The following is a 15,374-nucleotide window of genomic DNA, read 5'->3' on the forward strand; positions in this document are numbered from 1 at the left end:
AGGAAAGGACAGGAGGAGAGGGGAGGAGGGAGGAGAGGAGAGGAGGGAGGACAGGAGAGGAGAGGAGAGGAGAGGAGGGAGGAGAGGAGAGGAGGGAGGAGAGGAGAGGAGAGGAGGGAGGAGAGGAGAGGAGAGGAGGGAGGAGAGGACAGGAGAGGAGGGAGGAGAGGAGGGAGGAGAGGACAGGAGGAGAGGAAAGGACAGGAGGAGAGGAAAGGACAGGAGGAGAGGAGGGAGGAGAGGACAGGAGGAGAGGAAAGGACAGGAGGAGAGGAAAGGACAGGAGGAGAGGAGGGAGGAGAGGACAGGAGGTCTGGGAGGACAGTACTGACTCGTTGAGCTGGGGCATGGAGATTCTCCTCTTGGTCTTCTGCACCAGGTTGGCCTGGTTCCTGAGGGTGATGTGGATGAGGGAGGGGGCCAACTTGCAGGGCTCCCCATCCACCTGCATGGGGATGGGCTTGGAGGTGGTAAGGGTCACCTCCTTACACTGGTGCAGACGCTCCCCATGACCCCCCACCTGCAGTGTGGCCTGGGAGAGGAGGAGGTGGGGGGGTAACAGGTGAATTGTTACTGCTTTACATTCAAGTTAATCTTGTTGTTCCAAAAGATGACTATTAACAGGTGAACACAGAATGCTAAATATTTACAGTTTGCCATTATTATATAATTATCGCCATCATAAACAACTAAATAAAATGTGCATTCTCTGCTCTATACTCACAGTGTGTACGTTGTCATTAGCCTTTAGCATTGAGCCTTAAGCATGGAGCATTTAGCATTGAGCATTTAGCATCGAGCATTTAGTATCGAGCATTTAGCATTTAGCATTGAGCCGTTAGCATTGAGCATTTAGCATTGAGCATAGCATCATTTACCGTCAGTAAAATGAGGATAGCGTCCATTTGTAAAATGTCAACTCACCAGGGAGGTCATAGTGAAGCCGATGACCTCGATGCAGCCGTCGTCGTGTCTCTGGGGGTCAAAGTCGTTGTGGTCGCCAGGGTGACCCCAAGGCATGGTGCCAGCACAGTACCTGAGGCCAACAGAACACATCATGAATCATCCAGACCATAATCAGTACATTTTACAGTGAATGACTACGTACAGAGACTACCATCCATCCTAATCCTGTATGTATACAAACAGTCATGTTCTTGCATAGTTGTTTACATGAATATGTGTGTGAGTGCAGTGCGTGAGCGCAGTGTTTAAAAGTGAAAAAAGTCAACCTGGGAATGTTGAGAAAGAGAAGACACTGCAACTTGAGGTCCTGAACTTTAGAGGTCAGGTCTGTGCCGTCACACTGGAGAGAGGGCAATATGGGAGAGAGAGAATAAGACTACATGCACTTTCCTTCATACAGGGTTAGGGTTAAAGGTTAGGGTCAGAGTTCAGCCCTCCCGCCTGAGGTGTCACTCACCACAACTTTGATGTGCTTGGCCAGGTCCTTGGAGCTGCCGCTTAAGAAGTCAGAAAACGCCGTCTGCAGAAACACACCCTGTGAAGTGCTCACACACACAGAGGGAGGTCACACTGCATAGATCTACGTAACCTAGAGACACTCACCCCTGCATAGAACATCTTATTGCGAAAACGGCTGTTGAATTTCTCTGGGTTGGCCTCTAGGGGAAGACAACAGATCCAGAGAGGGCGGAGAGAGAACGAGACACAGGGGAGAGAGCAACACATGAGAGTATTTCTCTGTCTGTGTCAGATATGTCTGAAAGCAGTTTTTACAGAAGGCTTGGAACCCTAAGTGCACAGACCTCTGGACTCGTGGAAGCCCAGCGTGACGTGAGCGTCGAAGCCCAGGCTGAAGTAGTTGTTGAACACGTCTATGGGGAGCTGGAGGAGAAGAGCACACGTGTCTATATGTTAAGTATAGAAATAACATTTGATTAGAAATGTACATGCAGGCCTGGATTGGGCTGGGGCAGGGCGGGGCAGGGCAGGGCAGGGCGGGGCGGGGCGGGGCGGCACCTTGTCGGTCTGGTGCTCATCCTTCTCCTCCTGGCAGACCTCGGTGTTGGGCTCCACCTGCAGGGACCAGCGGTCCAGCTGGACCACGTTCCCGTCCTCCACGTGAGACAGGATCTTGGACACCGGCTCGTCCGTGTAGCCCTGGACGAGAGGGCACAGGACCTTTTGATTACATCTGGATCTCTTTATTAGATTTTTTTTATATATATACAAAATCACACAAAAGGCAAAGAAACACATGTACTTGTTTTGATCAAACACGGTCAATAATTTGGGTCTTCATCATGGGACTGAGAGATTATAGAGTTTGGATGTATGGAGCATGGAGCATGGCGCATGGCGCATGGCGTTTCTAGTGGTTATGTTATCTGTTCTAGTGTTATATCCCGGACGTTCCTGTCAGGCGGGGGGTTGCCCGTACTCACCCCTCCCCAGTTGAGGGTGCGCGCCAGGTCGTTTCCTGTCCCCAGAGGAAGGACGGCCACCGCGGGCTGAGGGTTCAGCTGAAGCTGGTCCAGAACGGAGAGGATCCAACCCACCTGGAGGTCCACAGTCAGCATGACCATCCACAGTTAGCACTGCTAGCATGACCATCCACAGTTAGCACTGCTAGCATGACCATCCACAGTTAGCACTGCTAGCATGACCATCCATAGTTAGCACTGCTAGCATGACCATCCATAGTTAGCACTGCTAGCATGACCATCCACAGTTAACATTACTAGAATTACCATTATTGCATTAGTACTATTACTATTCAAAATTAGCATTCCCTTCCACAGTTAGCATTGTAGTCATTATAATCCACATTTAGCGCTACTAGCATTCCCATCTACAGTCAGATTAAACTGTTACTCTGTAGGCTACTAGGTATGCTCATAATTCATTGAATTCAAGCATTACAGTACTTCCACATATTCCTTAAGACAGGTCAACAACTTACAGTAGCTAGCAGTTAGATTAGCTACTTCTCTCACACAAAATGCAGTTTGGATGAAAACGATATTCTACTTACAGTTCCATCCCCTCCACACGCTAATATCCGCAAGTTGGGCACTTTGGCATACATTTCTAACCTTGAGAAAACAAATGCACAACCGAACAAAACTCAACATGTGTTTTAAGTGTTGGTTGTAGCTGTGTGGTAAACAGGATGGTGAGGGGGGGTTGTAGCTGTGTGGTAAACAGGATGGTGAGGGGGGGTTGTAGCTGTGTGGTAAACAGGATGGTGAGGCGGGGTTGTAGCTGTGTGATAAACAGGATGGTGAGGGGGGGTTGTAGCTGTGTGGTAAACAGGATGGTGAGGGGGGGTTGTAGCTGTGTGGTAAACAGGATGGTGAGGGGGGGTTGTAGCTGTGTGGTAAACAGGATGGTGAGGGGGGGTTGTAGCTGTGTGGTAAACAGGATGGTGAGGGGGGGTTGTAGCTGTGTGGTAAACAGGATGGTGAGGGGGGGTTGTAGCTGTGTGGTAAACAGGATGGTGAGGGTGTGGCTGGTCCTCCTACCCCTCTCTAGGTCCTCCCTGTGTGAGGTCAAACACCTGGCGAGGGTTCAGATACCACATGAAGGACTGGATGATCTTAGCTCCCTGGAGAACAGAGAAAACACAGTGTTTACAATCCATCAGACACTAATATTCTACCCACAACCCAACCTGATGACCCACATATACAGATGCAGTACTGTATGTAGCCGCGTGAAACGCATCAGTTATGTGCTAATTGGGGCCAAACGTGTGAAGTGTCTGGAGGCGGTGTGGGATGCGGGTCACCTGGTTGCCTCCACTCTTGGGGTTGACGAACACCAGCAGAGGCTTCATGAGCTGTGAAGGAACAGGCTTCACGACGAAGGGCTTCCACTGGCCATCCTGGAGCTGGGGACAGGAGAGGAGGTCAGGCTGGCTAGAACAGTCTGTGGTGTGGGGTAATGTGGGGTAGTGTGGGGTAGTGTGGGGTAAGGTGGGGTAGTGTGGGGTAAGGTGGGGTAGTGTGGGGTAATGTGGGGTAAGGTGGGGTAGTGTGGGGTAGTGTGGGGTAGTGTGGGGTAAGATGGGGTAGTGTGGGGTAGTGTGGGGTAAGGTGGGGTAATGTGGGGTAAGGTGGGGTAGTGTGGGGTAGTGTGGGGTAGTGTGGGGTAAGGTGGGGTAGTGTGGGGTAAGGTGGGGTAGTGTGGGGTAAGGTGGGGTAGTGTGGGGTAATGTGGGGTAATGTGGGGTAATGTGGGGTAAGGTGGGGTAGTGTGGGGTAAGGTGGGGTAGTGTGGGGTAAGGTGGGGTAGTGTGGGGTAAGGTGGGGTAATGTGGGGTAGTGTGGGGGAGTGTGGGGGAGTGTGGGGTAATGTGGGGTAAGGTGGGGTAATGTGGGGTAGTGTGGGCTAATGTGGGGTAATGTGGGGTAAGGTGGGGTAGTGTGGGGTAATGTGGGGTAAGGTGGGGTAATGTGGGGAAAGGTGGGGTAAGGTGGGGTAAGGTGGGGTAAGGTGCTCAGAGGGCTTCACTGCTGTAGCTAACCTCTGGAGCCTTCTTGCTGGGCTTGCACTTAAGAGACGTGCGTTTCTTCTTTTTACTTGATTTTAACGAGGTCTAAGGGAGACAAAGCAATTACATAAGTAAGTTTACCGTCACGATCGCTAACATACCTCAGGTGTGTCACCCGACTGGGATTACCTGCGCTTTCCGGACGCGTACAATCCAGGTAGGAGGGACGATGACAGAGGCATGGGCTCCCAGGGAGCAGGACTCTTCGATCTGCTGCAGCATGAAGCAGGTCACCTTGTTGTGGTACTGCAACACAGGGGTGGGGGGGACCATGACCAACAGTTACCAGGAGACTGAGAAAAGGTCTCTGGCCTTCAGATCTCTGACTCAGAGGAAGACTCACTGCCTGCTTGCACCACGAACAGCTAATGGCAACAATCTCTTTACTGTGGAACGAGAACTTCTGCTGGAAACCCTGTGATGGTGACAAAAAAAACATTAAACACAAACGGGATGATTCATTTAAAACGTTTATTCCTGGCACTTTAAGTTTTGTAACAACGGTAGCATTGTGCTTGTGAGGGGAGCAGTAATAGAAATCGTTAGCGACCTTCCCGCATTGTCGACACTTCCCCGCCTGACGTCGTCTGTGGACCCAGTGGTGTCGGACGGCGTTTGGCTGAGATTGAAACACCAGTGATCAGTCAGCTCACACTAATATACACTTAACCAACCAGTAGACTGGAACAAATAATATCCAGTACTGACTTCTCGAATGTTCCTGGATCCTGGATCCCTGAACGATGGCTTGCACCTGAAATTGATCTATGGAGAGAAAAAGTATACGTTTTAAAAATGACCAACTTCAAGCACTTTCATTGTGAAAATTCATCCAGTTTCCATTCAACAACTTACTTTTTCTAGCTGCTCAATACACATTGTATGGACCGATATCTTGCAACCAGCACATTTCTTTCTTGCCACCGATTTTTGCTTTGGGAGCATGACAAAGAGAGGAAATTAGTCATGAAACTACAAACAAAGAAGAGGATTCTGACATCAATAAACCTAATTTCCATTCTGTGTCTTGTTAACTTCCGCAGATACATCAATCTGCAGCCAGGGGGCGATCTAACCCACAATTATGTTTCTGGAGCAGGAAGTCTCACCATGGTTTTGGCGATGCAGTACTGCTCCCCGACATAGCAGAAATCCCCAGAAACGCTCGTCTCAAACCAGATATGGTCTCCAAACTGGGCGTTTTCCTGTGAAGGAAGAGATCATTACACACCTCCATGTTGTCTGACTAATTTAATACAGCATTTTTAATTAGAACCAGATATTTGGGCTGATTAAATCATTTAACCATCTAAAACTCACACAACTCTGAGGTAACAAAGTGAACTGCATCAGGATCAACTGCATCAGGATCAAGCCCAACATGTTGGGCTTGAAAAGAACTACAAATCCCATGTCCACTCACAGTCCAGTCCACGGTGCTGCGTATCTCTCTGGGGGGCTCAGTCTTGCAGGGCGAGGAGGCACTGGGCTCAGTGGACAGGTGCTGCAGGCCAGACTTCGCTATGGCTTTCCTACAACACAGAAACACAGGCTTCTAAACATGCATGTCAACAATGACTGGGTTTAGGGGTCATACCGAGTTTTTGCCATAAAAACTCAAATATATTGTCTAAAGGTGCTGAGGGTTATAGAGGTTTTCCAGTCATTGATTCGATGAACATGGTCTCTGTGCGCCTGCTGTCCTGTGTGTGTGTGTCAGTGTGTGTGTCAGTGTCTGTGTGTGTGTGTGTGTGTGTCAGTGTGTGTGTGTGTGTGTGTGTCAGTGTGTGTGTGTCTGCAGGGTTAGTCACCCCAACCTCTGCCACAGACACACAGCAGCTGGAGCAACTGAACATTTGTGAGTCAGAACCTCCAAAACATGCCTCCTAGACCTTTGTCTCTTTGCTGCCCCCCCCCCCCCCCCCACACACACACACACACACCTGCCCCCTGAGTAAACTGTAGGAGCACAGTGGTGGGCAGCTAACCAGGAGATCAATGCAGTGGCGGTGAGTCACTTTGCTCAGAGCAGTCTCTTTGTGAGCGGCAGGCTAATGAGCGGCAGGCTCAGAGGAAAGGCTCTATGTGACAGAGAATCAGCAGGTCAGGACACGACACACTGCTTCTCCCCATCTGACCTGACCACAACAAGGACAATCTCATAAACCCCCCCGTTAGCCTATTAGTTGAGGTTTCAGTGTTTAAATGGGGACCAATTGTTTAAATGTCAGAGCTCATTGTTGTTAGTGACTTGATTGTTGTTGTATTCTTTTTGATATTCAGGGGATGTCTAGTTTACAGAATAGGACGAATGTATATGATTTTGGAGCATCAAAAAATATTCTTTTAGCCTCCTCAAGGCCAACAAATTCTGGTACAGAGCAGACGTCTATGGTTAGCGTCACAACAAACAAACAAAACACAACTACGTCATCAGTAACTCCACACACCACGACACACGACCGGACCTAGACGGCACAGGCGGCCCTACGGGCACACAGAGAGAGACAGGACCTGGAGGTCCTGGACTACCTACAGGAGGAAGCCAGTCCAGCTCTCCAGCCGGGGGTCATAGTGGGCCCCCAGCCCAGGACTGAGATCCCCAGGGCCCCTGTAGAGGGCGGGGTGGTGGAGGTATGCAGAGCTCCTCCGGCTGGGCATGGGGGGCCCGCGGCCCGGCCAGGGACTCCCCACCTTGGAGATGTGGGAGAGCCGCCTCCTCTTCCTCTGGCTGGACCGCACGTAGCGGGCCGCATCGCCCGGCAACAACCGCGAAGAGTTCCTTCTCAGGCAGCGAGGAGCACGTATGAGCGGCCGCGAGGGCGACGTCCCCCTCTCCACCAGCGCCCCTAGAGGCGAGGAGGAGCAGGAGGGTCGGGGGTTGAGCCACCACGAGGTGTCCTCTATCTCCTGGTCCGACAAGCTGACGTTCTCGGCCTGAGACGACTCCTCCTCAGAGGGCAGGTCTTCACCCTCCGACTGGCTGGCTCCATCGTTGGGGCTCAGGTAGTCGCTGTCGTCCCCGTCGGAGTGGAGGGTGCTGGAGGGGGACGGGGGCTCGTTGCCTCCCCTCATCTCCACCTGGGGCTCCCCGGCGGGCCCCCCTCCTCCCCCCTCCTCATCCTCCTCCGTCATCTGGATGAGGCTGGCCAGCAGCATGGACGGCCCCAGCAGGTGGGTGTCGATGGTGCGCAACTTCCCCGCCTTCCGGCGCCGCACGGCGAAGCGCGGGTTCATGCTGGGAGTGGTGGTGCTGGAGCGCCGCCGGCTGTAGCCGGACGCCTTGCCGTGGCACACCACCCTGGCCAGCCGGCCACCCCCGCAGGGCCCCTGCTGCACGCGGGACCCCCGGCGCTGGGCCAGGGCGGCCGACGGGAGCCCCACGCTGGAGCGCCGGCGGGCCTTGCTGGTCGGCACGGCGACACTAGGCCGGCGGGCGCAACAGTAGACATCCTCGGCCGGAGGGCCGGTGTCCTTCCGCTTGAAGTGGCGGAAAAAGGTGTCCATAGCGACGGGGACCCGGGGAAGGATGGTCCTTCTTAGATTCTCCTCTCAGGCTGTTGGTGCAGAAATACGTCAGCGAGGGACACAGGATTAGAGAGCCCAGCTGAGGCCAGCCCAGCTTAGCCTAGTATAGCCCAGCCTAGCCTAGTGTAGCCTAGCCTAGCCTAGTGTAGCCTAACCTTAGCCTAGTGTAGCCTAGCCTAGCCTAGTGTAGCCTAGCCTAGCCTAGCCTAGTCCTGTCTAGCCTACCGTAGCATTCCCCAGCCCAGCCGTTATAACAGTCTGAAGAAGCAGAAGCAGTTACAAAACAATGTCAAGGAGGAAGTTGAGGAAGTGTGCAGTTCAGTGCAGCTGTTAGCTGCAGAAGTACAACACCACTCCAGAGCACATCCCTGAAAGCACGCTGCAGGAAACAGCAGATCATTAAACACCTAAGCTTAATCCAACCAGAAAGTCAGCAGACACAGGCACACGCACACAATAAAAATCCCATATTTATAGGGTCATATTTATTGGAACCAAACGTTATCCCTGATATCTGAATGTGCGTGTAAAGGTCAGACAGTGAGAAGGTCTCAGTGTGACTCTGCTGATGATCGTTAGCATGTGGCTAGTGAGCGTGGTGGCTAGCTGCAGCAGAAGGCTGGCTGGGCCCGGGGCAGGGACCTCCAGAGAGACAGATCTGTTTTAGACCTTCAGTCGCTTGTCTCTCACACAGTTGTCCTTGAGCACAAACCTTCACACCAATTCCAATTTAAAAAAAAACCTGTAAAAACAGTTCATTATGGAACTAAGAAGCGTGCAGCATGGACTCACACAAAGACCTTATGTGTGACGGGCCCTCTCTCTCCCCCCCTCTCTCTCCCCCCCCTCTCTCTCCCCCCCCTCTCTCTCCCCCCTCTCTCTATCCCCCCTCTCTCTCCCCCCCCTCTCTCTCTCTCCTAGCTCTCTATCCCTGCTCTCTCTCTCCTTGCTCTCTCTCCCCGCTCTCTCTCCCCGCTCTCTCTCCACCCACTCTCTCCACCCACTCTCTCCCCGCTCTCTCTCCCCCTCTCTCTCCCCCTCTCTCTCTCCCCCCTCTCTCTCTCCCCCTCTCTCTCTCCCCCCTCTCTCTCTCCCCCTCTCTCTCTCCCCCTCTCTCTCTCCCCCCTCTCTCTCTCCCCGCTCTCTCTCTCCCCGCTCTCTCCCCCCACCCTCATCTCCATCTTGGGACAAAATCAAATTCTATCCCTGGGCTGAGACTTTGATGATGGGCCTCCTGGCTCCATTGAAGGAGGAGGCCCATTAAAGCAGTTCTCCTCCCCACAAAGGAGGTGCGTGAAGAGGGGCAGCGGAGGGCTGGCGTGAGGAGGGAGGTGAATAATGTGAAGAGGAGGGGAGTCTGTTTCCTGTGCCCTGGTCCTGCTCCCAGCCTGCCAGAGGAGACCCACATCCACAGACACCCCTGGCAGGGTGAGCCGCCACATGAAAGGAATACATCAGCTACAAATAGACAGGAAACAGACGCTGTCGTTGTTGAGTAACACCTAGCAGAGAGAGAGGTGGGTGTGGAGAGTTCATACTCGAGCGCTGGTCTCATCAAGTGTTGGGAGGAAGCGCTAGCCAATCCACTTTCATGCAACTGGAAAGAGTGTGTGTGTGGAACAATGTTTTTCCTGCCCTACTTAAGGCTTGATAGATAGATATAGAAGCCAGCATGCCTTCCTCCCACACAAACTACATCTCCAACAGGTTCAACTGCCAGTGTTGCACATCTGCACCCAGTCTTACAAAGAAACAAAAACCAGTATTTCCATGCGTGTTTCGGATCCACTGACTATAGTGGTACAGCACTCATCATCATCTCGGACTCAGGACTCCAGCTGAACAAGTGACCCAGGAGCAGCAGTACCAGGGGAGCAGCAGTACCAGGGGAGCAGCAGTACCAGGGGAGCAGCAGTACCAGGGGAGCAGCAGTACCAGGGGAGCAGCAGTACCAGGGGAGCAGCAGTACCAGGGGAGCAGCAGTACAAGGGGAGCAGCAGTACAAGGGGAGCAGCAGTACCAGGGGAGCAGCAGTACCAGGGGAGCAGCAGTACAAGGGGAGCAGCAGTACCAGGGGAGCAGCAGTACAAGGGGAGCAGCAGTACAAGGGGAGCAGCAGTACCAGGGGAGCAGCAGTACAAGGGTAGCAGCCCTGCGGCTGTGCTCCACAGGGAGGGCCCTGGGAGGGGACATCATTTGGACCTGGGTGGAGCCGTGGAGGGCAGGGAGAGGCCAGGGGGCCCTCTGATTAAAGGGCAAACACACAGGTCTCTCAGCGGGGGGGCTGACAGCTGGCACAACCCGAGCCAGAAAGCCCAGCACAGCGACGGGGGCCAATAGCGCCGCCTGAGAGGAACCATGTGATCGTCACACCCGCTCGTCATGTCAGATCAGTAATCATCTGTGTGTGTACTGTGTACATCCTATTTGTGATTCGTGTCTGAGTTAACATACTCTGACAGGAGAGTACGTAGCTTGAGCACAGTTTAAACTTAACTACACTAAAAACAAAAGAAAATCCAAATGTTAAATAAGAGACCAAACAAAGTATTTCTTCTTTTCATGTTTTCCTTCAGACCGCTCATGTCTGCTGTATCCCTGGCAACTAAGACAGGAAGTGAAGAACATTCCTGGAAGAGAGGCAGCTATTCTGTGCTCGTCAATCTCAGCAGAAAGGAACTCCAGATAGAACCATCTGAGAGGAGGCACTATGTGACTCCTCTGTGTCTGAGTAAGTAGACCAGATGAGAGGGACTACCCCAGAGACACTCCCCCCCCATACACACACACTCATTCCCCACCCTTATCCTATTATGGATAGAGACACACACACACACACAGGGTACACACACGCGTTTAAATACTACTCTCCCTCTCTCCCTCCGTCCCTCTCTCTCCTCTCTGTCTCCAACTGTCTAATACATAAATAAAGCCAACCCCCCCCTCCATCAAAATCAATCCTAATAAACCGCTCTGCTCTGTGTTGAGCAGGTTTAGCTCCTCTCAGGGGAGCTGTTCCTCTCAGGCACGTGCTATCACTCTAGGAAATGAGATAACCCTGTTTCTGCTGCTTCCCGCCGTGGTGACGTGGCAGCAGGAAACTCACTCGCAGACAGGCCTGACCAACGCTGAGCGGAACTTCTCTATTTATAGAAACTTTCTACCACTTTCATTTGAAGGCCACACCTACAAAGCCCTCTGTAAACAGTAATATTCAAAACATGAGGTCACTATCTACTGGTCACAACAGGTGAGGGATGCAGGTCAGACATTTTACATTCTGGTTCACCTGGGGACCGACGTCAGCCTGAGTTCAAATGTTAACTGACGATGTTATATGCATCTGGTTATAGATATGATGAGCTGCTTTCACATCCTTCACTCTGATAAATGAAACAGCAGTGGGATGACCAGCCTCTTGTCTAATCCAACCGTATTCTCTGTACTGTCACAATACAGTACATCTTTCTGTCCTGAGTTAGTAACAACAAATCTTAGTCAGAGCTAATCTAGCCTTTAGAAACCTATTTACAGCTTTAGATTTTCTCAAGAACATAAATCAAAACAAGAGTCAAATATTCCTCTTGTAGTTCTGTTTGATGTTTGAAACATGCTGTGGTAAATCACACATTACTACACTGGCATGAATACGTCACATCAGTACAGATATTAGTCACACAGGAGTGTTGCCCTAGCCTAGTTACACTCTTATGAGGCAAAGAAGACTTCAAACCAGACCTGAACATTATTGGCATAGATCAAAGATAATCCCAAAATATAAACCAGTTATTTTGTGTTATCTTTAAGAGCTGAATTGAGTCAAACTGCAATTAAGAATTTAGTTATTAAGAAGTATTCAATAAGAAATTCAACTGACCTTTCAATAATGTCCCTGTTCTTACTGTAAGTCGCTCTGGATAAGAGGGTCTGCTAAATGACTAAATGTAAATAATATAGTATAATATAGTATAAACCCCAGGCTTTCTGAAAGCTGGTTTCAGAGGTGTTTGTGTGGGGAGAGATCAAGCAGATCTAACCCTCTGATTTGGTGGAGATCAATTCACAGTCATTTATTTTACAGATCCTAAACTGTTCTCTCCAGTGAATGTTATTACATATTAAAAAGATCTGCTTCCCAATAGCATCAATTTTAAGTGTTCATTTTAACTCATTTTACATCTAGGATTAGAACCATTCAAACAGAAACACAACTACACCATCATGCACAATAAGCACAATCCATTCCAAATTATTTAACCTAAATATTTAAAGATGTTCCTTAAAGGTTTAAGGCAATAGGATTATAAATCACAACACTGCTTTTGCAAAACGAATGAGTACAACAATCACACAACATAGGCTAATCTTTCAGTTCACTTCTAATACTTTCCTTCTAAGAGACAAGTAGTATACAACCTGTGAGTGAGGCGCTCTGTCATTCAAGATCTCCTCTGGAGTGAAGCTCGGGCAGCACCAACTCGTTACCATAGAGAAGGGAGGATGAGGGAGAGGAAGAAGGGAGAAGTAGGAGGTCCGATGTGATCGATTAACAACCACCCCCATCCACAGCCACCCCCACCCACACCCACGCTGGTGTATCAGTGTGTGATCTCTGGAGGGGGAGAGGGGCAGAACGAGAGAGGAATAAGCTGTTGTTTTAAATAACTAGGAGGGTTAACTGGATGAGATAACTCACTAAGCCAGGAGCCTGAGAGCTAGACCACACACAGACACAAACAACTCACGGTCAAACACACAGCCAGACACGCACACGGACGCCGCACACAACAGCAACACGTTAATTGAAGGATTAAAAAGTGCATGTTTCCCTCATCATTAAAAGGTGCTATTCACAGCTACATGCGGGATCAAGTAACAGTTTCAGTGAACAGGTCGCTAACCTCCGTGTTTCCTTTACTTTACGTACGACACAGTAGGGGTGAGAATCTGTTACATACGACACAGTAGGGTTGGGAATCTGTTACATACAACACAGTAAGGGTTTTTCGATTCACAATTTTAAAAAATTGTAATCACATTTCGATTCAATATATGCTTACATTTGATTCCAGTTAGCTGTTTAGTGTCACATGTTTTTATTTGACTGTGATAGGCAGTTAAGTGTTGAAGAAAAAAATCCAAATGCATCAAAACCTTGAAATGTATTGTTTCCTTGCAGTTTAGTAAACTCGTTGTTAGAAAAAGAAAACAAATAAATAATAATTTGTGAATCGATATGAGTCGCTGGAAGACTGAATCACGATTCAAATGCGAATACATTTTCCCCCACCCCTACTACACAGCCATATATACACATTATAACCACACGTTCATAAATACACAATATATGATAAAAACATTCAGCCATACATCCAGTACATGGTAAAGCCACATCACTAGATATATACTAGAAGCATAAAGGAAGAGGCTCTATATGTCAGTGATCTGAGAACAGCTGCCGGTTTGTTGTGGTGTGTTGTGTTCAGGTCCATCACAGAGCCTCTGGAGATGAAACAAGGCCAGGTAGCGCTCCACTCAAACACTCCCATCATGCATTTCATTACCACTTCAAGGTCCTCAGCTGTTGCATTATGGATCAGTTATCTTTATCAAAAAAAGGAAGAAAACCTGTAACGATTTTGAATTGTAGTCTGTAACGTAACGACTTTTGCGTTTTAATTCTTGGGACTGTCCACAAACACAGCAGAACCCTTCATAATCACCTGCTTGCAGCTCTGCCACCACTGTTACAAATGAGAGAAACACAGAACGTGTTTCCAAATGTATCTAATTAGCAGGGGCTTGTGGAGAAAAGAATTCTGTCGGTTGGCTTTGCCGTTACCATGGAGCAGGGGGCATGGTAACCAGACCAGCCAATTCAAAGCCAGGATCTTTTAAATTAATAGTCCCTTCCTCAATGAATGGTCTCCTCTTTCTCAAGACACTTTTTTCCTCATGTGTTATAGTTTAGCTTGTTATTCACAATAGCCACGCTAAAAAGGTACGCCGAAACAGTGTCTTCACTTTCAGTCGTGGGAAGATACTGGCAACACCATGTCTGTTGACCTGGAGCAAGCAGCTAACTGAACGCTGCACTCCCCCCCGCCAGAGCTAACCTATCCTGGGGTAAAGAGCCTTCCTCACAGCCCAAACCAGAACAGATGATGATTACACTGTAGATACCCGGTCCAGACTGCCTAGTTTCAGGCTGAGGGGGACATTGATGATTTTGTTCCTGACTCTGTGTTGGGCTCTTCGCATCCGTCCAGTTCCAGGGCCAAAGAGAAGCCACTGCCCGATGCTTTCGGTATCTCCTCAGGTTTCCAGGGAACCGACACTGGGCCGTGGAGAGAGTAGTGTATCCTGCTGCTTGTCAACTAGCTGGGACAAAGACGTGGCTTTGAAATTATTTAGTCTGGTTCTTAGCAGGACGAGACCTGTAAACACACTGAGGGCGAGGACTGATTCAGGTCCACAAGCTGTCCCAGGTTGGATGATTCTGGTTGGTTGAGAGGATAGACTCAGAAGTCGTATTAGGGGTCATTAGGTCAGACAGATCATAGCAATAATCCACATTAAAGGACGTTTAAAGAGGACCACTTGAAATTAATGTGAACTATTAAGAATCTTTCAAGTAAAAAGTGGTCATGTTATTCGTACGTAGCAATGCTGCCATCTAGTGGTTTGAAAATGTTTCTTCACTTTTTTTTTTTAAACAGTACAAAGTAGGAAACGGTTTCGGATTTTACTGCTTGTTGTTTGTGTAGAAACGATGCGAGCAGTTTTGAGGAAGGACACTGTAGTAGGAAGGTGTTACCTACGCGTGGCGTTGAGGTATGCAAGATTAACTTCCTCGTTTATATTTTTAGAAGCAGCACTTTCATGACCTCCTCCTCCACGCTGCTCCCAAGTGACCATCCTTTAGCTGCTTCTCCATTTCTCCTCCATTGAGCGCCATCTCTCCTTCCTCCTCCAGGGGAAAGCCTCTTCCTCTCCTCCTCAAAGATGCTCTTCTTCTTTTATCTCACCCTTCCTCCGCCAGCTTCCAGTGGCTGTCCCATCTTCCTCTAATCTCATCTCCAGATCCCCCGTTCACAGAAAACCAGTAGCTCGCTCTTTCATTCCTTTCTTAGACGTTACCCTCTCTCTCCCCTTCTCTCCCCCTCCCTCCCCCTCCCTCCCCCTCTCTCTCCCTCTCCCTCTCAACCTTTACCCCCAAAGTGTCCGAACCACTTGTCGTTTTCTCATTCCTAGAGTAGCACACAGGAGAGGTGCCCTCCTGTATTTGCCCTGCTCTCCAAACACTCCTGTGCCTTACTCTGTGACA

At 49.8% G+C, this 15,374-nt stretch overlaps 1 protein-coding gene across 1 annotated transcript in view; it reads right to left on the minus strand.

Moving 5' to 3' along the window:
* Positions 1-8,026, minus strand: part of dgkzb (diacylglycerol kinase, zeta b) — a 15,015-nt gene extending 6,989 nt beyond the window's left edge. The window contains exons 1-20 of the mRNA XM_084672541.1: positions 7,056-8,026; positions 5,943-6,051; positions 5,629-5,724; positions 5,375-5,452; positions 5,228-5,284; positions 5,070-5,138; positions 4,863-4,934; positions 4,649-4,765; positions 4,493-4,564; positions 3,755-3,856; positions 3,489-3,571; positions 2,999-3,059; positions 2,409-2,522; positions 1,984-2,124; positions 1,770-1,848; positions 1,570-1,625; positions 1,424-1,486; positions 1,233-1,306; positions 925-1,036; positions 333-532 (exon numbers count right to left, since the gene is read on the minus strand). Of these exons, the coding sequence (XP_084528667.1) occupies positions 333-532; positions 925-1,036; positions 1,233-1,306; positions 1,424-1,486; positions 1,570-1,625; positions 1,770-1,848; positions 1,984-2,124; positions 2,409-2,522; positions 2,999-3,059; positions 3,489-3,571; positions 3,755-3,856; positions 4,493-4,564; positions 4,649-4,765; positions 4,863-4,934; positions 5,070-5,138; positions 5,228-5,284; positions 5,375-5,452; positions 5,629-5,724; positions 5,943-6,051; positions 7,056-8,026 (2,726 nt within the window). The remainder of the gene's footprint in view (positions 1-332; positions 533-924; positions 1,037-1,232; positions 1,307-1,423; positions 1,487-1,569; positions 1,626-1,769; positions 1,849-1,983; positions 2,125-2,408; positions 2,523-2,998; positions 3,060-3,488; positions 3,572-3,754; positions 3,857-4,492; positions 4,565-4,648; positions 4,766-4,862; positions 4,935-5,069; positions 5,139-5,227; positions 5,285-5,374; positions 5,453-5,628; positions 5,725-5,942; positions 6,052-7,055) is intronic.
* Positions 8,027-15,374: the final 7,348 nt, after the last annotated feature.

The sequence above is a fragment of the Hypomesus nipponensis genome, chromosome 14, assembly GCF_054491055.1.
Source record: "Hypomesus nipponensis isolate SF chromosome 14, ASM5449105v1, whole genome shotgun sequence".
Lineage (NCBI taxonomy): Eukaryota > Metazoa > Chordata > Actinopteri > Osmeriformes > Osmeridae > Hypomesus > Hypomesus nipponensis.